The sequence below is a fragment of the Perna viridis genome, chromosome 12 (genome assembly GCF_037379345.1).
Source record: "Perna viridis isolate PV_CMFRI_1.1 ecotype Kerala chromosome 12, ASM3737934v1, whole genome shotgun sequence".
Taxonomy (NCBI): Eukaryota; Metazoa; Mollusca; class Bivalvia; order Mytilida; family Mytilidae; genus Perna; species Perna viridis.
Genome location: NC_142456.1, coordinates 19,751,836 through 19,777,615, shown reverse-complemented (window position 1 = coordinate 19,777,615; position 25,780 = coordinate 19,751,836). Strand labels below are relative to the sequence as shown.

Genomic DNA, 25,780 nt, shown 5'->3' with positions numbered 1-25,780 from the left:
TAAAACTGAAAATTTTGCACCTGGAAAGAGCAGATATGTTGGATACATCGATATCCAAAGCAATAGTGCCCAAAATGTCTTTTTAACTCTGTTTATATGGTAAAATTAGCATTTTGGTTCATGTTAATGTCTTTTTTTTTAAGGAAGGGATGGCAATTTTTTCACTAAAAGTATACATTACATTGACTGATTTGGAGGCTATGACGCAATGAAATTAATCTATTGTGTATTACAGCCATATTGTGATCGAAAAAAGACGAAAAATAAAGAAAAAATTAAACCATTTCCCCACAAAAGCCTTAAAATGGTTTTCCCTCTGCATATAATCTTTAAATTGTAATTTTTTTTTTGCATTTGACAGAAGTTTGTTTTTGAACCACACTTTCTTTTGGTTATTTTAAAGCATTTTTTTACTGATATAATTAGTTTTTCCATCACGTCTGCGTGAAAGATTTGAGAGAGAGACCCGAATCCCAGAAAAAGGTCTGGACGCTGCATACATCGACTGGCCCCCGATCACAATACATAAACAAATATAAAAAGTAAACGAATGTCGGCCGATATGAATGTGGAGCTTTTTTGCGAATCATACCGTACATGACATGGACGTATTGGTTAGTGAAGCATATGAAATTGAAATTTACCAAACCGTTGGGACATGTCCTGATGTTTTTAAATTCAATTATATTCTTGCTCATGTTTGTTGTTAATGTTCTCGCGTTTTTTTTTTGTTTATTCTTTGTTCTTACAAATAGGATGACAACAAAATTACCTAACACTAATCCGAATCATAATCAAGCCGATTCCAAAATAATTCTGGTAAACTAGATATTACACCACCGGAGAAGCTGGTATGGCAATGGCCCCTACTTAGTACAGGCACTTCTTACAGTTTATAGTGTTTGGAAATCTCGCTTTAGGGGTGGGACTAATTTTTTTTGCCACTTTATACGTTGAAATTGTTTATTCTGTAGGCATTGTGATACTAGGGTAATTCGGAGATACAGTTCTAATTTCATTGAGATGCGTATGAAAATTTCAAAGGCAGAAAACTGTAAATTTTTTAACATTCCAACGAAAATGATCTCAGCATATCCAGTCAAGCAGAGTTCAAATAGTGATCCTTCTGACAAAAAGAGGAGACTTTCTTGATTGAAAACACAATGCAGTTGCGTTTTTGACATGCGTGTTTCATATTATTCTAAATTTTGTCTGTTTCTTGCAAGACATGTACATAGTTTTTGTATTTGACAACATATATTTTTGGTTTTGTACCCTAGCTTCCGACTATCTTGAAAATTTACTTTAAACGTGTTTATACAGTGCGTTTATACTACAGTCAGGTTTATCTTTATTATTACAGGCAAATTTTATATTACGTCTTTAAGACCATAACAAAACACACATATATACTAGAATCATAAATGAGAGTCGCGAGTAGAGTGTTGGTCCTGCGCAGTAATGTACGTTTGAGTAGTCTTCCGGTGCACTTTGTTATTTTGAGTAAGATGTGACTTTCGGAAAAATATTCTAATAAATGTCTCTCGGAATTGTTTACTCATAGTGCAATACAGTACAAAGTTGATTCCGTTATTCAACAATGTCATTATATCAAGTAGGTCACCAAGTGGTACATACACACTGTGAAAAAAATGTTTAATGAGGCCGCTTAATACGTTTAAAATCCCTTGTGGCGTGTTTGTAATAATGAATAAGAAAACAACGGTCAGTAACATACGTGTTGTTCTATTACTTCTACTTGTTTTCTTTAATTTTTTAGAAGAACGACTGTCGTGACTGAGCAATGAACCCTCTCCTTCCGACACCGGAATCTTGTTAAATAGTCTTCTACGTCTTTTATCAGCATCTTTCATAGTCTTAAGTAGTAAAAGACTAAATATTGTTAAGAGGAAGCATGGCAACAGTTTGATAAATATAGCTTGAATCCAAAAGTTCATGTTTTTAACAACTTCCCAAAACGGCGTCGAGCTTTTAACGTTTATCCAATATATGCTGCCATTTAAATATTTCCCATTTGGTAATGTCTCATTGAATTGCGAATGGACAATTTTGTACGTCAGACAGTTCGGGAGACAAACCAAGAATACGGCCCCAACAACGATTCCACAAGCAGTTTTAGCACGTTCTATATTACACAAACGAACCCCCTGCCTTGGAAATCGTATGAAGACATACCGGAAAACAGCTAACGTCACGGTCAGCCATATAGAGACTGCATGTACTATCACACTCAGTATTGCGTAAGCCAGTTGGAACTGGGCGAGTTGATATGTGTCTCGAGATGGTGTTGCTTCAACCCCATTTATGATATACATTCCTAAAGCGAACGGAAAGTACAATGCCATAATCAATCCATCCGATATTGCCAATCCCGTTAGAATGACGTTCGTTGACGTCAACATGTTCTTTCTGGTTAAGACAACAATATTAAGAATATTCGCAATGACACCGAATACACAAATACAAGCAGCAAGGTAGCCATGTATTGGTTTGTAGTAAGCCTCAAATGCTTTAAGTTTTGGTATCTCGTCAACTGAGGCCACAGTATTTCCCATAGTTGTCTGTTCATCAAGAATAAATATGTTACTAGCATTGAAATGTTGAAGATCGCTTTCATTAATAAACTTTGTCAGCGAACTATGTAGCATAATGGATTATAGAATTAATAACACAAATGAACTTAAAAGACTGATACAATTTATCAAGCACTCAATCTTATTAGTTTGTTCAAAGATACCGTCTCTTAGATTAAAATTCGTCTTTATAAAATGACTCTGACAGATTGCAGCAATAAATCACAACGATAATATCCTTATCACCTCAGGGTAACCTGTAAATATAAAATGAAAATATTGATAAAGCTCTAAAAAATTGAACAATTAGAGAAAGATAGTGAAGTGATTTCTCTCGCAGAAATATGTTTTGCGCCTGTAACTATGCACTAAAACGATTGAAAATATGGTAGAGGAGAAAAGTACTCAATACTAGTAACACTTAAAACACATGTAGTTTTATTCGGATACGAAAAATTCAGTAGTTTTTATAGGACTTCATTGAGAATTTGCCTTGAAAATGTGTGGCGTAAAGCTGCATTATTGTAACTTGGATTTTGTTCAAGTTTTTACACTTTTGTAATATGCAGTGTAGGAATTTTTACACTTCTCGGGCGCTTGATGGCACTTCCGGTGTTTTGTGGGAGTTCATACTGTAGGTGCTTCAGTTTTTTTTTTATTCTTTTTTTTTTGTATTTTTTTTTGTATTTTTTTTTTTTCGTGGAAGATCAAATTTTAAGTGCTTATGTTTTTCGTGTGGTGTCTCGTTTTCCTTATCTCCATTTCAAAAGGTTATTATATTTTAATTTGCTTGCTACAATACTGAGTATGTAGATCGTCTATGTTTCCTGTTTTAAGTACCAGTCCATATAAAATTAAGACAGTGTCAATATCAAGTGATTCACGGCGAAGAAAAATCCACCGAACAAATAATGCTTTTTCAATCTACAGCTGCTATATTTTTACGTAACCGTTTGCAGATGTGTACTTTTGAGAAAACCATACATTTATCTCTCATCAAAGTCAACTAAATCAAATAGAATCCAAAACAATAACTCTTGCAAAGTGTCAAATTTTATGGTCGTCATCATGAACTCGTTGACCGTTATGGTGTATCAATCTGCGCCATGAAAACTGATTTTTTCAACGGGTCATAATTTTCCTTTCCTCGTTTGTCTACCCCGGACTCGGCTTTTTATTAGCAACTCGGCGGTTGTTTCTAGAAAAGCAGAGGACGCGTACCCTACCGGTGCACTTGGTCCATGTTCCAAGTTTTAGTGGAGCCCGAGTTGCTCATTTGCTTTTGTTACTTTGTATGTATGATTTTAGTTACTTTATATTCTTTGTTGTGTATGTCTGTTTTCCATGTCTAGTATTTCTGGTCTTTGTCACTGGATTACATTCTTTTGATTACCGCTATAACATTGGTTCCCTTGATTATTCTTTAAGTACAATCCATAAAATGTTTATCTAAAAAATGGTTATTTGATCAGCTTCTGTTTCTGAACAAGAAATAAAAGTGAGTTTAGTGGGTGGTTGATATGCACGAATCACCTCCTGTCTGGTTTTTATAAAGACTGCTACTTAAGGAGGTAGACCTAAGATAAGGGAAACAACCCTTACAAATCATTGGATCGTTTGTATTCGGCATTTTACATCAAAGTCACTTGGATTGATTTCATTCTGTTACAATGAAAGTCTTGATAGTCTATGGTGAAATAGAATATGATACAAACATATCACTGATTGCAAGAGTGTTATCACATACCCTAGGTCTACCTCCTTAAACATTTTAGCCAGGTAGTTGGACTTTGAAGTCTCTGAATGCAGTGTCTTTCTATTTTTGAAACTTCGGTATATTTTTGCAGACATTAATATACATCCAGCGATTGCAATGTAAACAAAATTTGAATAAATATATACATTATACATAAAGTTTTAAAAAATGGGATACTGATGTTGTATCTTTGTTCTAGACAACGAAGAAAACATCATCATTATTAAATATGTCCATTGAAAAATATTTTGTTTGTAATAAAAATAACCAACCGTGCTGTTTTTAATTCAATCGTTTTTTTCCTTGATAAACATAAATGATATCTAACAGGTAGCAGAATTAATGCATAGTATGTCCTTGCAATCTTTTTGATTTCCCAGTCTGTCATAATCTTTATTATTCACAAGTTTACACTGTAGTTCAGAGCAATCAGTTCAAGTTTTAAAGCTACCCAAATTTCCCAGTTGTGTCTGGAACCAAGCAAATAAAACAAAATCCTCTGCTTCAAATACTAATAAAATCCTTGAAAGTTCAAACAACTTCTTTGCGCAACAATAATCCTAATTTTTATATCTTGGCTTTTATCATCTTGCAGGGTACATATACTTCATTATATTTGGAAGAGTAATCAAGGGAACCAAGGTTATAGCGGTAATCAAAAGAATATAATCCAGGGACAAAGACCAGACATGGAAAACAGACATACACAACAAAGAACATAAAGTAACTAAATTCATACATACAAAGTAACAAAAGTAAATGAGCAACTCGGACTCCACTAAAAAGTGGGAGCATGGACCAGGTGCACCGGTAGGGTAAGCGTCCTCTGCTTTTCTAGAAACACCCGCCGAGTTGCTCATAAAAAGTCAAGTCCGGGGTAGACAAACGAGGGAAGGAAAACCATGACCCGTTGGAAGCATTCATATTAAATAATACGTATCGATACGATTTATGTAAGCTTCTTTAGAAATAGCAGTTAACTACTGTGCACGATTTGCTGCCTATCATAAAAGTCGTCAGGTCAAACATTTCTACGAACTTAAAACTTGTCTCTTTAATTCGGGTTCAGCCAACAACTTTCAGATGTAAAAAATATCCTTTCACTTCACAATACTTCATGTAATACTAACGGCACTGTTGGTGTCTTATTAAAAGCAGTTACCACTCACTCTTCCGAAACATAATAGTTTATCTTCCGAAGCTCCATAATGTATCCCCGTCTTAAAGCAGGAATAACTCGCTTTTCTGGAGCCCTACAGGGTATTTCCTTCTAGAACCAGGAACGACTCACTTCCTGAACCCCATAGCGCATCTCTATCTAGAAACAGGGACGAATCGCTCTACCGGAGCCCGACTTTCTCTCCCGGAGCCCCATAAAGCATCTCTATCTAGAAGCAGGGACGACTCATTCTTCCGAAGCCCCATAGTGCATCTCCATTTAGAAGCAGGGATTACCCAATCTACCGGAACCCCATCGTGCAACTCCATCTTAAAGTAGGAACGACTTACTCTCCCGGCTTTCAGGGCATTTCCATCTCGAAGCAGGGACTCGCTGTCCCTGAATCCAATAATGCATCTCTTTCAAGAAGCAGGTACGACTCTCTCTCCCGGAGCCCCATACTACATTTCCACCTAGAAGCAGGGAAGACTCACTCTCCCGAAGCCCAATGGTGCATCCCCATTTAGAAGTAGGGATGACTCGCTCCACCGGAGCCTCATACTGCAATTCCATCTAGAAGTGGGAACTCTCCCGCCCTTCAGATCATTTCCATCTCGAAGCAGGGACGACTTACTGTCCCTGAACCCCATGGAGCATTTCTATGGAGCCCTATAGGAGTCTACCAAGGAGCAGGGACAACTAACTCTCCCTAAGCCCCATAGTGTATCTCCATTTAGAAGCAGGAATGACTCACTCTATCGATTCCTTAGTTGAATTTTTATTTTTGAGAAGAAAAACAAATAATTACACGAATTCTAAAATTTTTATGTATTAGGTTTTAATTTTGGTCATTTTGAATATTTTTATGCTTATAGACTTTGAATTATTTAATTGATATTTTATGTTTATGAATAAGTATACGTTATTTTTATTTTATGCTCATTTCTAAGCTTTGAATTGTTGGTATTCTTATGTTGCATTGATTATATAATATAACATGCTTTGAGTAGTTTTTTCATTCCAAACCCAATCGCCTTAAAATATGTTACATTTTTTATGCTTGCATTTTGACGCTTCTGTAGAGACAGGCGATTGTCAGCGAAAAAAAAAACAAAACAAAACAAAACAAAACAAAAAAAAACCAAACAAACAAACGATAACGCAAGTAATCACTGTTATGTATCAGTGTTAATACGATATTAAAAGAGAATTGTCAAATTGGGAAACATGCGCAAATAACAATCCGTGACAATCTGAAACAACTTTACATTAACTTTATTCTCAGAATGGCCCTTGGATATTAAGAATCTAAACGAAACACCTAAACGAGTACACGATAGGGAAATCCCAGACACATTAGGGTAAGATTCAATCGTTCTCGAACGATAATCAGCGTTAAAAAACTTGTTTGCATAATAAGTAAACCCGGAAAAAAATATGTACGAGTTGTTACAACATTTCCGTGTTAAAATATCGACAAAACATACCGAAGCGTCAATAATGGGTCAATCCATATATAAGGCCAAACTTTAAGTACATGTCCTGAACGGGAAAATAGGAAAAATAAGCATTATAGAAAACTGAATTAAATAAATTAAAAAAAAATGAAATTAGGCAAAACAAAACGTAACACGGAAAAAAAATAATGCACTAGCAGTATGCACTCCCATAAAAATCGGGAGTGGTTTCAGGTGCTCCGGAAGGGTAAATATGTCCGCAGCAGTGGCACCCGTTATATTGGAAGTAAATATAATCCGGGAAAATAGTCTAGCACAAATGTGTAGCTCTCCGACACGAATCCCATGGGCAATATCATTCGATTAAACAAAGTTGCTTGATGTTGATAAAGTTAATAATAGGAAAATGAAGGACAATTTTTCCGAAATAGACAGGTAATCGAAATAAAATCATCAAAAACTACCATAAAACATGGGAGAATACCAACTATACATGTATAAAAACCAGAACAATTTATCTTGAACTTGATATAACATAGCAAAAATAGACCCCAGGTGAAGAATTAATTTGAAGATTCAGAAGGAAATGACAAGTATCTCTGATGACGTTACAAATTATCGTTTTTATACATTACATTTTTTAGAAATAATGCAGGTGGTTTATTGATTCAGACATATTGGCACATATTTCAACGAATGAAATATTCTGTCAAAAGTTTTTATTTAATTTGGTTTTATAATTGGTTTACATGTTATTCGTAAATGAAATGCATAAAAAGTTAAAAACTCGTTTCACTATAACGCAATATCCCGACTTAGTATTCAGACTGATTAGACTTAAGATTATCTAAAGCCGAATTTGATACACGCCGTACAAAATCATTTTTATGACCTTTATACAATATACACATGCTAATATTGAATTATAAATCTGATGGGTCAAACAGTGAAATCCCTTGGTTATAGTAGTGGATTTTCTGACCGTGTTTCATCCTACAACCTGATTCTAACATGTATAAGGACTGATACGGAAAAGAACATTCATTTACATTCGTTGAATTTTAAAAATACGAAACTGAATAAAAAATCGACTATTTATTAATGTAATTTTTTTTCGGAACAAAATTACATTTACGTAGATAAAAACTAAATAAGGTCCTACAACACAGAAAATATTCAGTATTATCCGTTAGATGTGTTTCTGTTTTTGAAGACAATCGTCACTAATCTAATAACAATTTGAACTTTGTCAGGCAATTCGGAAACAATTAAGCCTGAAATTACTATTAATATGTTGTTTAATTTGAAAATTAAATTTCCTTTTTACCCTTCTTTAAGAAATCATTACTTCAAGTTTTCACGATTTATTTCAGTAAGGTATACTTGCAGGTTAAATATCTTCATTTTACTTAATCATATTAAATTTCGTCGATTGAATTTCTTAATTTTACAAATGAAATTATAACTCATTTTACCGAATCAAGTTATAAGTATGAACAATATAGATATTTGAAGCACTTTTAGAATAATGGCGCTGCTTACAACATACATAATGCGTATGAATTGGTCTGGCTTTGAAATATTGACCTATTTTTTGCCAGAAGTCCACCAGCACCATGTGAACTGATGTATTCAACGGGTCATAGTTTTCCTTTCCTCGTTTGTCTACCCCGGACTTGACTTTTTATGAGCAATTCGGCGGGTGTTTCTAGAAAAGCAGAGGACGCTTACCCTACCGGTGCACCTGGTCCATGCTCCCACTTTTTAGGTGAGTCCGAGTTGCTCATTTACTTTTGTTACTCTGTATGTATGATTTTAGTTACTTTATATTCTTTGTTGTGTATGTCTGTTTTCCATGTCTGGTCTTTGTCCCTGGATTACATTCTTTTGATTACCGCTATAACCTTGGTTCCCTTGATTAATCTCTCATAGACCCGTGTTTATCGTTTCCACTTAATCTGTAAAATAAGTTTAAACACGTTCATTAAGTAATTTTCCTATTTTTACATCAAGTCAAAACAATCGAACAAAATGAACTGTAGCGAATTAAATACAGGATTCAAAAACAAGACTTAAAGACTTATATCCACCCGTCTCCTGGATCTGTAAGCTTGAAATAGGGACGTATCGTAAAGTAAGATCTACTAATCGTATCAGGTATCATGGTTACTGGCTGTAATTAAGTACTGTTTAGATTACATTTTTTATCATACGAGAATGCTCGAAATATTATCAAAACGAAGAATAGTGTAATATTCTATTTTCTATATTCAGTGACAAAATAAAAATAAGTCTGTTTTCTTTAATTCTGATTGTTCAGATAGTCAAATTACACTGAAAATGATGTTTTTTTTAATACCATGTTTCACCGACTGCCTGATTCATACAGGGACTAACAATTAAGTAGGTTTATATTATTTCACATAGAAATTATAAACTGTACGACCCTATGAAATGACATTTGATACAACAACTTGGTAAAACAAATAAAACTAGAATTTGATAACTTCGAGATAATAAACGAGGAGTGTCATTACATTCTAATCGCGAACCAGAGTACCTGTGTCTATTAATGCAAGTACATACACTAATTGAACTAGGTATTATACCGCAAAAATGCCTTTCAAATTTAATAAAATGATATGTTTTCCCAATTTGGGTGATCTAGAGTTGGCTCAGACTCAGAATAATGATATGTCCGACTGTTGTGATATGTATTCATGGGCGGTGGCATCTATGTGCTAGCACAATAAAAGCATTTGGTTCAAAGTGTCGGACTAGAACAATGCAGGGTCCGCTCAGTAGCAATCGTTCACGTCCATTGACGTTTCACTGAATCAATCGATCAGTCTACCTATAAAAGTTAGAAGTTCAAGAACAACGCTAAAGTATTAAGCCAGGAGAATAAGCAACAAAGGCCACCGACACTAAGGAAGAAACGGTCTGCGACATACTGTATGACGTTAATTAGAATCCGATTTAAGTTATAAACGTAGTAAAATGTAGTTGAATCTGGACTTATCATAAGACAGCATCCACTGATAATTGACATCAACATTATGGACAACATTTTTGATCCTAGGTGAGATATATCGCATTTTTAACCTTGTATGTACCATTTCTCAGTTAGGGTTGAACGTTTAACGTAATGTGTACGCGACGATACAAAACAGTTATATCTGTAAATCGAATGAGTGTCAATCCATCTGTTAAAGCTGCCAAGTTTTGTCGTATAATATATGTAATATGCGTTTACTATGAAAAGCATGACCATATCCATATATATGTTTTGACTGGATACAAATCACCTTGGAGAAGGCGGCAAAGGAAAATATTGCGTATGTCTGCATAAAACCGTCAATAATAAGATAATTCAGAAACATCAAAATTCGAGAAAAATGCTTAAACGAAAAAAAAAAAAAAACAAAAAAACATAGATATCCATTATCTACATACACAATATAGCGAACAGAATAAAATGCAATTGCATATAAAGAAAACAAGATAAGGAACATATAAAAGACATCACACCAAGAGATAAGGCAGTAGCAATTTCAACTTGCATTAACACTGGGAGTGGAAGAATAATCAAGGGAACCAAGGTTATAGCGATAATCAAAAGAATGCAATTCAGGGACAAAGACCAGACATGGAAAGCAGACATACACAACAAAGAACATAAAGTAACTACAATCACGCATACAAAGTAACAAAACAAATGAGCGACCCGGACTCACTAAAAAACTAGGAGCATGGACTAGGTGCACCAGTAGGGTAAGCGTCCTCTGCTTTTCTAGAAACATCCGCTGAGTTGCTCATAAATAGTCAAGTCCGGGGTAGACAAACGTGGAAAGGAAAACTATGACCCGTTGAATAAATCAGTTTTCATGGTGCAGATGGATACAGCATAACGATGCACGAGTTCATAATGACGACCATAAAACTTCTGTAGTGATGACTTCAATCTTGTAGCAACATAACCCTGTTCCAGAAGCCTATTTGTAAGAGTTCTGTGTAGTTTCGACAAGCTCTGGCATAACGTAAGAGTTGTGATATGAACACTCCACATGGAGGCATTCCACCATGGAAAAAAGCTAATACAGTTGAGAGTGAAGTGACAATTATAAGCGTCAACGGTAAGAAAATAATTGACTTTTTTATCAGAAATATTTGATATTGATTAAGTTAAATGATCATTGTTTACAGAAATCTTTTTTATCCGTTGAGTAGGTAAGTCTTATGGTTATGCGATTAATAGCGATTTTTGCATAAGCTTTCGAAAAAATTATTCTAAACAATAATTTACCAGCACATGCCGTTTCCTATCAATTGTAAGTTAATCATACATTGACTATGATATTTGTAATACACTCGAAAAAGTAACACATGTCAGCCATATTGAGTAGTTGTAGGACGAATTTGGTCAAAACCTTGCTTCAGCATTTACTTTAATTAGATATTTAATAGTTTAGTCTTCTTGACGAGTCACTTACATTGACTTTAAATTGATTCGTAAAAGCACAATTAAGAAATTTGCATTTCACCACTAAAACATCTATTAGACATTCAGAATTGATTGTATTGGTTTTGTATTTCATATACAGCAATATTCAAATAGCTTATAAAATCAGATATACCATACAGTGTTATTTAATACAGTGTAAAACATGTCGCCTTTTTGTCATTTGAAATTGTAAAGATACAATACTTTCCTTTACGTCCTTAAACACATGTACGGATTTCTTCCATACAACGGAACGTGTAAGGTTATAATATCATATTAACATGACACATGCAACTAAAAGTATAAAAGAAATTATCGCATGTAATAACCTCTTCTCCCAAGAGAAATTTACCTTGGGCATCTGACACAGAATAAAACAAAGAAAAAGAAAAACAAAATACAAACACAGAAACACAATTAATACCTTTTTTGGAGGATTTTAAACTTACTTACAATAAAATACTGAAAACGTTACGTTACTAAATTCAATTAAGAACATCGTATTTTTTAAGTATCAATTCAAGTAAGTTCATGTAATTCCGCCGTTTTCTAATTTGTTCCCTTTTTCCTCAGAAAAAAGTAAATCTATATAGTGTACACATGTACAGCATATTGAGATATACAATGTAAATTATTTGTATTTATTTTGTATTTAAATAGCACTCCAGCTAAGGATCATGCAAAATGTGATTCATGGGTAAAAAGCCTACATATTTTTATTTTTGATATTTTGTTTGAAATGTCATAGTAAACAGAAATTAACATGTGGTTTTTCATATAACCTGTGCTATAAGGGGATAAATTTGTATAGAGTGCACTGTAGATTTCAAAATTAAGGGAGATAACTCTGTAAATGACGCTCAAATACAATACAATCTACTGGATTTTCAATGTTGATTATCTCTTAAGAGCAGGCAGATTTGAATGAATAATTACACATTTCATAGTACAGACCCATAAAACAACTTAATTACAAGAATAAAAATATGTAGCCTTTTTTAGGGTGTATCACATTTTTCAGATTTTGCATGATTCTTACAAAGACACCCACTTAATTATAAATAACAATGAATACTGAACTGCGATTTAAGTCTCGTTTATATTCTTGATTTTGATATCAACGCATTTCATTTATTTCACTGATCTACCACACCTAATATTGTTTTTGTTTCATGTATCTTAAAACACCCTTCATTGCACATTTTTGACATGTCACCTATGAAATAAAAATCATCAGTTTGTTGAAGACTTAATGAAGGTATCACAATTATCATATCCTGCAAACAAAGCGAAACTGATTATAATCAACCTTCAAATCTTACGTTGTTCTATTCTGAAAAAAAAAATAATTAAAGAAATAAAACTCATAAAAGAAGAAAATAAATAAATAAATTGATTTAGGAAATTAATAAAAAAAAAGTACGCTTTTTTAATCTGCCCTCTTAAGATGATCTAAAACAAATGTGCCTTGGTTCTGATTTCATCACTGCAGTATCTGTATTGTCAGTCGTATGCTGTTTAAGGATGTAATTAAATAGAAGAAATAAATCTTGCCCGCTTCAAGGGTAATTTTTGGTATTGCAAGTTTTAAAGCTTTAATTTTAAAACAAAGAGTGGGCAATGTTGATCGTTTAAGTAGTATAATTGGTATGAGGCATTCTCCATTAATTTCAAAAGGTCTTAATTACCAAACAGATGAAACAGTAACTGCTAATGCCGTAATAGTTCTGAAAATACTATAGCAATTTGACACGTACCATCGAACATTCGCAAGAAACTGACTAAAATAATCTGGAAATATTGAAAGTAAAAAAAAGTTATTTCTGACACTGTTAATGGTAAGGGCATCACAGGAAAAGAAATAAAAAGTCAAATTTCAAATCTACTTTGACTCAAACATAGAAGATTCCCTTCACCTGATATGCATCGTTATTTTAATGAATTTTGGTGGTCTGGCCTTTCTTTATCATATTTAATCAAATACAATTTTTTGAAGATGGTACACTGTTCTTCTTTCAATAAAATATCCTAAATTTGCAAAATTTGATACGACAATTCATGACTGGTACGACAGAAGAGAGTAAAACAACAATACATTTACCAAAAAAAAAAAAAAAAAAAAAAAAAAAAGCGTATCATTAGTAAGAGCAATCAAGGAAACCAATATTTTAACGGAAATCAAAAGAATGTAATTTAGGGACAAAGACCAGACAAAGTACATAAAATAAACAAAATAATACATACAAAGTAACCAAAGTAAATGAGCATCTTGGACTCCACTAAAAGCTGAGAACATGGACCAGGTGCACCGATAGGGTAAGCGTCCCCTTCTTGTCTAGAAACACCCACCGAGTTGCTCATAAAAAGTCAAGTACAGGGTAGACGAAGGAGGAAAGGAAAACTATGACACATTAAACAAAATAAGATTTTATGGTGCAGATAAATATACCGTTACGATCCACGAATTCATGATGACGACCATAACAATTCTGGAGTGATGACTTCAATCTTGTAGCAACATAACCTGTTCCAGAAGCCTTATTGTAAAAAGTCTGGCACGATACAAAAAGTCTGCGTAGTTTTGGCAAGCTGTGACATAACGTATGCGTTGTGATATAAAATTCTATTCGCAAGTGCTGAAGACATGTTGCCAAACATGAAAGGAAAGTTGACAATGCAGAATAAAAAGTCATCGCGTTTGTCGTATAGTTTTGTCAATAGTTTTCCTTTTCCATTAATTTCTAAGTGTAGATCAAGATATGAGACCGAAATTCTTTCTTCCTGATCAGATCAGCTATAAAGTCAGCCTCATAAGAGTAAACGAATAGTGTAGGTCAAGACATGAGGCTGACCTTAGAGTGTTTGTAGTATTGTAGTATCCTTTATCTCAAGTTCGTTGAAGTAGATGCGATGTATCCAAACCCCGACACTAGGATTGTTTTACGATAATACGTCATTTATACAGCGGAAACTGAGATAAAAGGATCTAGCTAAAACGTGTTCCTTCTTTTGGATCAGATCTGCTATAAAGTCAGCCTCATAAGAGTGACGGAACAAGTCAGCAAGAAGAGGAGCACAGTTGTTCCCATTGGAATGCCGACCTGTTTTTGAAAACTCGTCCATCACATTGGACATATATGTTGACGATAAAAAAATTCCAGCATTTTGAAAACATCTTCCGTATATTTGGAAGATGATTTTGAATTTACAAAGTATGGGGAACCTCCACCAAGAACTACATATTTTAAAGTAGGTGTACCATCTTTTTTGGAGTAAAAACGATGAATTATGTTTTTGAGTCGAGATTTTAACTTAATACGGAGAGTAAAAATATAAAGATTTGAAAAATCATAATTTTAATGCTTTTGCATTCTGGTAATAATTTTGAATTGAGGGTTTCCAGATGATCATTCGAATGTTTCAACAAAGGTATAGATGCAATTAATTATGCTAACGTCCTCCATCACAAAAATGTTATCAACAAAATCCCCTCATATTTCAAAGACAAATCCATACCAATTACTTTATATTCCTATACTTTACCCATTGCATTCACAATTTTCAATTATAAAAGGCTATTGCAGAATCTCAAGAATGAGGACTTCAAGGCTAAACCACCTGACCGTTCTTGCAAAAACTCTCCATTCAAATATGGTCCTTCCGGTCACGTCGTTACGGGAGATTTATCCATCATCAAATACGAATCTCAGCGTAATATTCTTTCTAAAGGTCCAAGGTACCGTGCCAATGCTACATCAGTTTTCAAAGACCCTGATGTAGCACAGACATTGTCAACTACGCATGACAAATAATGTTGTCGTACCCAGCAAGCAAAGCCCAAAACAACATTGTTTTTGTAGGCCAAAATGTTTTACATCCAATGTTTATTAGCAGAGGAAGACGAAGAAAATAATAGCAGTGACAAGACGTATACTGCTACCACACTCTCCAAAGAGGAGATTGTGGAAAATCAAAAATTTGTGCTAACTTCTTTTGGTCTCTCTACCAAGGATGATCTACCGTCTATAGAAGACGTGTTATCTTTACAAAATCCGAATTTTGGGGAATTGATACATCGCATCTGCCCCAAAGAACTTGAGATAAACGACAATGTGAAATCAGCCTCATATCTTGACCTATACTTAGAAATCGGTGGTAAAGGAAAACTATTGATCAGACTTTACGATAAAAGTAATTACTTTTCATTCAGAATTGTCAACTTTTCTTTCATCTGTGGCAACATCCCTTCAGCACCTGCGTATGGAGTGGTCATATCACAAATCATACGTTATGCCAGAGCCTGCCGTAACTACGCAGACGTTTTGTATCGCGCTAGATTTCTGACAAATATGCTTCTGGAACAGGGTTATATTGCTACAAGATTGAAGTCATCACTACAGGAGTTTTATGGTCGTCATCATGAACTCGTGCATCGTGATGGTGTATCCACATGCGCCATGAAAACTGATTTGTTTAACGTGACTTAGTCTTCCTTTCCTCTACCGCCTTCCACTATGAGTGGGTGTTTCTAGAAAAGCAGAGGACGCCTTCATTACCGGTACACCAGGTCCGTGCACCCAGGTATTAGTGGAGTCCGAGTTGCTCATTTGCTTTTGTTGCTTTGTGTGTATAATTTTAGTTACTTTGTGTTCTATGTTGTGTATGTCTGTTTTCCATGTCTGGTCTTTGTCCTTGGATTGCATTCTTTTAATTACCGTTATAACTTTGGTTCCCTTGATTACTCCTTCAAGATCCATATTGAATTAATACCACTACGGGAGTAACAAGTGTTGTGGTAGGACCGCAGACCCTCTTTGACAGCTGTGAGCATATATAGAAGTTACAATTGAAAGGGGTTAAGTGGTACATTTTGTACATCCAGCTAAGTAGTGTTGTTTGTATGGATTCTTGTGAATTTTAGGAATCAAGTATATAGAAGGTAGATCACAATCATTGTCTTTGGTAGAGAGACCAAAGGAATATAGCACAGGTTTATAGTTTTCCACTATCTCTTCTTTGGAGAGTGTAGTGGTAGTATATGTCTTATTTTTCGCGTCTACCTCTGATTATAAACATTTGATTTAATACGTTTTCTAGACAAAAAACAATATTGTTTTAGGCTTTGTCTGCTGGTAAGACAACATATTTGTCATGTATAGTTGACAATGTTTTAGCAACATCGGGGTCTTTGAAAACCAATGCAGTATTGACAGTCATTAACCTACCTAAAACTTTTTTTACGTTTCAAATTAAAGGCCTCACAGCCTTTACCCACTTTGACAGAGAATCAGTCTTCAAACGTTTTATCCGTTTTCTTGTGAAGTGCCCCACGGTATCCATAAACACTTTTTGGTTATAATTCCAATTTATGGAGCGTGGTTCATGGTATTTTTTACCTTTAAAAAGGACATCATTGAGAGATTCGTTTTTTATAATCTTAAATCTTCCATAAAATATTAATTATTATTGGGGATATGTAGAAGTTTAATTGTTCGTTGCTTGGTATTTGGTGAATGACTATCTCAAAGGTAATCATACCACATCGCCTATCTTTATATTATTTTTGTGGTAATTTTTATTGATATCAGTTTTGTGTTTGTGTCTTATTGTTCATTTTGGACAGGACTATTCACCCACACATTTTTTGTGATTGATTTACACGTTGTGTCCTTCGTGTTGGTTGTCTGAATAAGGTAAATTTATTTGTTATTCTCTTTTTTTTTGTACTTTCTTTTTAACTTGCGCTGGCAATTTTATTATGGACTGAAAAGTATTTTCTTTCATTTAAATTACATTTAGACAAAATTAATCTTATTTATTCCTGTCTGTTACCATAGCATGGCAAACAAAATCAAGTAAATGTTTGTTTTTTTATACTATTTATGTAAATCAATACTAATAAAATATTATCCGAGGAAATGATATCGCCTTAGTCTGGAAAAGAGCATATATAAGAATCCGATTTCCCTACATATGAGATTAATGATACATTAGTTCCTAATCCACGTCCGTTACACATGTTATTACATCCTTGGAGAAAAAAAGAGTTGTTTAAAGGGAAAGGCCACCTTTGTATAAAATTCGGCTTATATGATAAATCATGCCCACGTAAACAAAAATAAATAACCTTTAATGTAAATTGCGCTTTTATAAAATGCTTAAGGCTATGCAAAGTTCGAAATCGTTGAAAAATATGTAAATAGCGACCTTGCAGAACTCTCCTATCTGACGGAAAATTATAAACATATTTTTTTGATTTTAAACAACAGCTTCCGAGGGACTCGTGACTTCAAAAAGTCTGTTTAGTACTGATACATATAATGCAAGAGTAATCAAGGGAACCAAGGTTATAGCGGTAATCAAAAGAATGTATTCCAGGGACAAAGACCAGACATGGAAAACAGACATACACAACAAAGAACATAAAGTAACTAAAATCATACATACAAAGTAACAAAAGCAAATGAGCAACTCAGACTCCATTAAAAACTAGGAGCATGGACCAGGTGCACCGGTAGGGTAAGCGTCCTCTACTTTTTCTAGAATGACCCGCCGAGTTGCTCATAAAAAGTCAAGTCCGGGGTAGATAAACGAGGAAAGGAAAACTATGACCCGTTAAATAAATCAGTTTTCATGGTGCTGATGGATACACCATAACGATCCACGAGTTCACGATGACGACAAAAAACTCTTGTAGTGATGACTTCAATCTTGTAGCAACATAACCCTGTTCCAGAAGCCTATTTGTTAGAGTTCTAGTGCGATACAAGAAGTCTGCGTAGTTTCGGCAAGCTCTGGCATAACGTATGAGTTGTGATATGAACACTCCATACGCAGGAGCCGAAGGGATGTTGCCACAGTTGAAAGGAAAGTTAACAGTTCTGAATGAAAAGTCATCACGTTTGTCGTAAAGTTTGGTCAATAGTTTTCCTTTACCATCGATTTCTAAGTGTAGGTCAAGATATGAGTCTTACTTCACAGTGTCTGTAGTATCCTTTATCTCAAGTTGTTTTGGGTAAATGCAATGTATCAAATCCCCGAAATTAGGACTGTTTAAAGATAATACGTCATCTATATAGCGGAAACTGAGATTAAAGGATTTAGCCAAACGATATTCTTTCTTTCTGATCAGATCAGATATAAAGTCAGCCTCATAAGAGTGAAGGAATAGGTCAGCAAGTAAAGGAGCACAATTTGTCCCCATTGGAATGCCGACCGTTTGTTGAAAAACACGTCCACCACACTGGACAAATATGTTATCGATTAAAAATTCCAGCATTTTGTAAACATCTTCGTCTGTATATTTGGCAGATGATTTGGAATTATTTCTTACAAAGTATGAGGAATCTCTACCAAGAACTGTATATTTGTATCTAGGTGTACCATCTTTTTTGGAAAAACAGCGATGTATAATGTTTTTAAGTCGGGATTTTAACTGAATATGGGGAATAGAAGTATACAGTGTTGAAAAATCATAGGTTTTAATGCTATTATATTCAGATAATAGTCTTGAACTGATTGTCTCCATAAGATCTTTCGAATTTTTCAGGATCCACATTGAATTATTACCACTACGGGAGTAATAAGAGTTGTGGTAGGACTGCAGACCCGCTATGACAGTTGTGAGTATAGAAGTTAAAAGTTTTGAAAGAGGTTTGGTGGTAAATTTTGCAGATCCAGCAATGAAACGTTGTTTATATGGATTCTTGTGAAGTTTAGGAATCCAGTACATAGACGGTAAATCACAATCATCGTCCTTGGTAGAGAGACCAAAAGAGGATAGCACAGATTTATGGTTTTCCACAATCTCTTCTTTGGAGAATTATGTAATATCTAAAATGAAGAATATTCCGTAAATATTTCTACGATCCTGTTTATCTAATCACCAAAACATGTTGCCTTGTCAAGCTTACGATTGCAGGAATGATAAAAGAGAATATTCTAAAAGTTTTTGATAGGCACCACGAACATACTTTGGACGTAGATTTTCCTATGACATATATACTAGTCTTCTAATAGAAAATCCCGTTGTTCGTCAATGTCTGACATTTGCTTAAATGTTGTGCCTCAATCTCTTCTTCTGTTTATTTGGGGTTGAAATTAAAGTGGTAAAGTCCAAATTTGAGATTTCTGCGGACATCGTAATCAATTACCTATTTACTTTCACTTTACAAATGCACTTCGTGACGTCACAACTTAACCGATCATGGTGTCCATAGACGCGGGCAATTCAAATTGCCTAATTTTAGATCGCGATTAATTAGTTAATAAAAGGAAATAATTTTGTTTCAATTTAATTTTCATGAACATTTAAAGGACTTGTTTCGATACTTGTTTCGATATTTATGACTTGTACCACAACATGGTCTTCTCCTTTAACGATGATATTAAAAAAGTTCATCGATTTTCAAATTTATGCATATATATATGCATTGGTTTACTACACCAAATTCATTTCGAAGCATAAACCAATTGCATTCATGAAACTAGCATTAAACAAGGTTCCATAGGACAAATCAGTTATTTCAATCTTGGATAAATATTGTATAACAATAATAGTGTAGACAAGCTTTAAAAAAGAAACAAAATACGAGCAAATCCTAATATTTTAAACCAAAATACAGATATAACTAAAGAAATAGATGCAAACAGCATTAGCTACTATCTAGACTTTGGTTTTCTGATCTCCAGGTTGGAGATTTTACATTCGTTCGTTATGATTAAGCTTGATTGGAACAACCTTTTTCAATAACTTCAATTTACATGACAAAACAAGCTATATTGCGCAGATACCACAGCACAAAAGATACGGTGGAAGACAAAGACCACAAGATCTGGCTACCCAGCCTAGCCAGATTACAGACGTTATAGTCCATGAAGGTCTTAATTTCTGGTTTAACGGCAGATGGGAAAGTAGAAGCCATCTAACTATATAGTAGAACTTGAAGTATATATAAGAAAGCGCGTTAATTGTGCTGTATACATATATGTTTTAAATGCGAGGTGTTTAATCAGTGGGAATGAATATTGCCAGTTACAGTTAAACCGATTTTGCTATTGTCTTTGTTTAAACCTATGTTTCATATGTGATCCCTCGCTAAGCTTGGATTAATAGTAATTACACCATATACCAAACCTCTGGTTTTATAATCACTCTTAGAACCTTTTAGTAGATAAGTAATGGATTTGGGCGTAGGACTGTTTAATCTGATAACTTTATCAGATATATGACATTTTATGGCAACTTTCCTATTAGATGCAATCCCTTTGTTGATATTAAAAAAAAAACACTTGTTGCTACAGAACAGTTTTTAAGCTTGGTACGCAAATTATATACATACTTCGATCACATCTACTTCTTGTGCGGCCAAAGTGTAACATTCTGTTGTTGGGTGAACGAATAATTCAAAACCACTTTCAACTAAACAAATACAGCAATTTTGGAATTTACTCAAAACCAATCCATTGAGATGACACAGGGAACATCACACAACTTCTACAACACTTGTACGTTCATACAGATATAACTAACCAAAATACGCCAACTTTAACTACAACACTTGTACGTTCATAGTTATATAACTAACCAAGATACGCCAACTTTAACTCAAACACAAAGTCCTTTATTAAAATGTTCCCACTACATTATTAGTCAGGATTAATAAGTTGAAAAAGCAACGTGTTTACGGGGTATCAAGTTATCTTTTATACAAAATACATAAGTAATAATTTTATATAATATTGTAAATTTCGATATGCTGCAAAAGTCTTTCAATGCGTAGCCTCTCCTGTGGAGAATCTGTTTAAAGTGAGATCGAGATCCACATATGAAAACTCAACAGGAAGTACTCATAACCAGGCAAATCAAAAATAGGTAGTCTTATTCAACACCAAGATGTTCTAGTATGTGCAAACAAATGAGCAAAGCTTTAGTTTCTATTTGGTGTGAATTTTGTAATCTATCTTTACTTTCAAACTACAATTGTCATCTTTTTTTTCACCTCAATAGCTTTCTACAAGTTAATTATTTAGTGAAATTAATTCTGAAAATTCTGATGTTTAGTTTTTTGCTTAAGTGACCAATAGATGACTAATTGCTTTATTGAGGTATATAAAAATTGCAATGGCACATCACGTGTCATAATTTAGATAACATGATTATTATTTCATGCAAAAAAAAAAAGACCAACGTCGACTAACAAAATGGTTTGGTTGATATCATCAAATTTACGAGAAATGCCAAAACAACAATTAAACTATCTTTTTTTATGATCTAGATTTAGTGGTGTTTGTTTATTTCCTACGAAATAAGTACAACCTCTAAGCATGTCACATAAGCAATATCAGTTCACTGATGTATCAAACGATAAAAAAAACATTTTGTTCCACGGCGTTTATCTAGATTTTAAAAGCCAACATTAATAATGTATTTATCGGTAAATGTTCAGATTATTTCGAGAAACCTACCGATCGTCACTAATCACGTTATAATTAGGTCATATATCTTACAAAATTAACTAATTACAATAGAACGCCGCAAGGCATTTGATATGCAAATTTTCCAAATACCATTTCCCGTGATTTGTTTCTATAAAGTTTACCCTGGAATGCTTTTTTTTTCTTAAAGTTGTACAATTTTACATATCAATAAACGATATGCATTTATTTTTTATGTCATATTTTAAATGTCTTTTTGACACTTTGTGTTATTCTATGAACAATCGATATCCTCCTCAAACTTTTAAATCGATGCATTTATCGGAATCATAGCATACGGATTCAAGGATTAAACATCTAATCGTATAAATGTCTTGGCTTGTATTGAATTTTACGTAATGTTCAAGTAATAACCAGGACATTTGTATGTTAAAGATATAATAATTGTGTGTATTTTCATAGGTATTGGCCCAGCATGGTAAAAGTCAACGTTAGCTTTGCCTTACTTATAAATACAATCATCAGATCTTATTTTTATGACCTGGATGTCTTGCAGAAACTGTCAACTAAATACAAAGACAAACGGAATGATTTTGATTTTCTTGTTGTAGATTATTCTTTCTTAATCGATAGCATCCAAGATGTTTTAATCTATAGGGCTTCTGTCTTACAATTAATAAACTTTTTTAGTAATAAATACTACCATTATAGGAATCATCTCAATAGGCCTCAGCAACTAGAACATGGATATGTTGTTAACTTACAAAGACCGTCGTTACAAAAGATGGAAATTCTTTAATTGTTTTTATATATTCAAAAATAGATAATAAACAAATAACAATAATAGAACGATTTGTTCGTTTGATAGATCCATTTGTCCATGTCAAAATAGTTCTCGATTAAATGGCAAATATCCCGGTAACCACGCAAGATGATTCATTAATTTCTGCATTAAGAGACTGAATAATTGACATTCGAAAAAGTAGTATTGGGTTTCTACGTTGAATCCACATCTATAAGTTGGATTACCTACGATATTTACTTTATGAAGGTCATAATTAAGAAATAATGCGCCACCCAGTGTTAGAACAATATCAAGTCGTCTAGTCCCAAAGCATAGTGTTAGCATAGCCATATAGTTGTCACTTTATTCTCCAGCAACATTAGAGTATTAAAATTGAAAAGCAACACGTAACAAGACATAAAAATATAATGACGGCCACAATGCCGTTATTAATCATATTGAGGGTCCGTGTCCGATGATTTCTGTCTATCATCTTCATTCCTCTTCGTCATCCTGACAAGACTTTACATAAACGGTCAATGTCTTAATGGAAGCGCGAACTTTTCATCCTTGTCGGTATTCTTTGCCGATTTTCTGAGTAAACAAGAGCGCTAGCTTTGAAGTGTGGTTTTTTATCTGTGTTTACAATTTTGTTCGGTTTGTTTTTAGTTCTAGAATGTGTAATTCTGTTGACAGTTTGGTGCTCACGTCGTCGTAATGAACAGGGACTCCCCCTTAACTAGTTTGTACCTTTGGTATTGCTTTTCTCCCCCTTTACATACACATCATAATAAAGCATTGTAATCATGTTTGGCCATAATTACAATGAAGTTATATTTATATGTAATTCATAAACAATGACAAAAAATTAACAAAGATAAGCTCCATATATCAGTATTTAGTGGGGTCCGGCTTGCTCATTTACTTTTGTAACTTTGTACGTACAATTGTGGTTATTTCGTGTTTTTTGTTGTGCGTGTGGGTGTGTCTTTTCTCTACGTCTGTGTCCTTTATAATATTTTGATTTCCGCTCGAACCTTAGTTCCCTTGATAACTATTGGACTTTTTTTATTCTAAATGTACTTTGAAAAATCATTGCCTTCATTAACAGGGACAACATGGACTGCTGATATTTCAGACGATCTCTAGTTTTTGGACTGACTCAGGCTAGTTTACTAGGATCATTTCTTTTAATGTTAAATTAGATCATTTAAAAATTAAATGAAGGCACTTTTGGTTTTAGCTTTAGCACAATATATTGCATGATATATTTTAAGAAACTGCCCACGAAGAAAACAAATGGATCATATGATATTGGCAGCACACATTTCATTATTTTTTGTTGTCCCAATATTATGTAAAATCATTATGATGTAATAAATACAGATTTTCTTCTTGTTTCAAAAGTAGATGACTCTAAAATATATACCCCTTTATTGAAAGTCTAGCTAATAACAAACTAACATTCATTTTTGAAGATAAGACGGGTTTGTTCTCTCTAATATGTACACAACTGAAAACCAACTTTGGCATGTGCGATTCATTTCCTATGTTTTCCAGTAATATCCTCTATTTCAATTCGATTTTTTTCTGGGCTTCCAACACTCCAATAAGCCTATTTAGGCCGTATATAGGAAATGTCAGGAAATACTAAAATTAAAGAACTGAAGAAAAAAATGAAATATTGGTCCACTATGGTCCTGACTTGGTACATGTATTTCTGATGGAAAAGATAGGATAAACTAGGATAAACCAGGTTTTATTGTGTGTTTAATTTCCAGCTTCTAATACAACTAATTATTTCCAGTATATTACGATACAAATGGGCAGCATATGTTATCGTGGATAACTAAATTTTAAATTTTGTATTGCAGTGATACTGAAAACACAAATGTTACATTTTACAAAGGTCAATTAAGTCATTAAAATCTCTTTACACCTGTTTTGAAGAAGTTATGTTGAAACTTACTTCAATGTTACGAAAAATTAGGATAACAAACACGGCTATGGTTTACACAATTAGGCAATATATGATTCTACACTCTTATGCAACAAATCCCATGTAGTCCGTATAAAAAGGTCGAAAACTTGCAACAGTTTGCTATTAAATTCACGTCAACAAATTTCGGAAATTAATCAATAACTTTCCCTCTATGACATTTGGAATACGACACTGCCAAAAAAAATGTTATAATATTCATATACAATACATATCAAAATTTTCAGAATCTACTGATAAATGTATGAACATTTAAATAATATTTCTAATTTCTAATTTCTAATTCTGTACTCACCGCTTTAAACTATTCCAAACAAGCAATATTAAAAAAAGCTTGATATGTATGGCAAAAAAAGTTTAAACGTTTAAGATGAGTCTCTTTCATGTTTAAAAAAATGTTTCTTCGACTGGGAGGCAAACATTCGTCCAAATACTAATCAGCACACAAATGATCAATGTGGAAGTAACATGTGTCGTGTAAATTCAGCTGAAAAAGATCGTATCAAATTACGACGATGGTTGACAAACCCCGCTCCAACCGATACTATCGAATTAAAGTACCTTCACATTGGTTGATCAACAGTCTTAAATAGATTCAAAGACGAGTGTCAATAAATGAGTGGGCGGTTTCCTTCTTTTAGAATCATGTGAAAATGTTAAACCTGATTACTTACATGTATAATATTACAAAACTGTGAAGTTGTTATAAGGTGTTTAAGTCAGGGATGTGGTGTAAATCAATCATATATCTTCGTTTGGTTCTTATTTGGAATCTGAATCTTTAGAAAAAAAAAATCATGTGAACCATAAACGACAAGGCAATTGATTTGTTTAATCAGTGTCCTGAAATCAAAAAGCATTAAATCTAAAATTACTGAAGATGGAATGCTTGAATGCTAAAACGTAATTCTTCCTGTTTTACTAGCAGTTGATGAAGCAATTATTTACATACCTTATCATGAAAGCTGGTTTTGTACTTGGACAGCGTTAGGATAATGAACGCATGGTACAGACGGATACAGCTTTAAGAAGGTCGATTTATCTGGTAACGAATCGGTTAAGTACTTGTTTTGTTCTGGCTAAATAATCA

General features: G+C 33.8%; 1 protein-coding gene across 1 annotated transcript; it reads right to left on the bottom strand.

The window, feature by feature from the left end:
- Positions 1 to 1,327: 1,327 nt before the first annotated feature.
- On the bottom strand, positions 1,328 to 25,198 carry LOC148601596 (G protein-coupled receptor dmsr-1-like). The gene is made up of 2 exons (XM_088555204.1): positions 24,986 to 25,198; positions 1,328 to 2,851 (listed from the first exon to the last, which is right to left on the bottom strand). Exon 2 carries the CDS (start codon positions 2,667 to 2,669, stop codon positions 1,419 to 1,421), a length of 1,251 nt encoding a protein of 416 aa, XP_088411330.1. The 5' UTR covers positions 2,670 to 2,851; positions 24,986 to 25,198; the 3' UTR covers positions 1,328 to 1,418.
- Between the last annotated feature and the right edge of the window lie 582 nt (positions 25,199 to 25,780).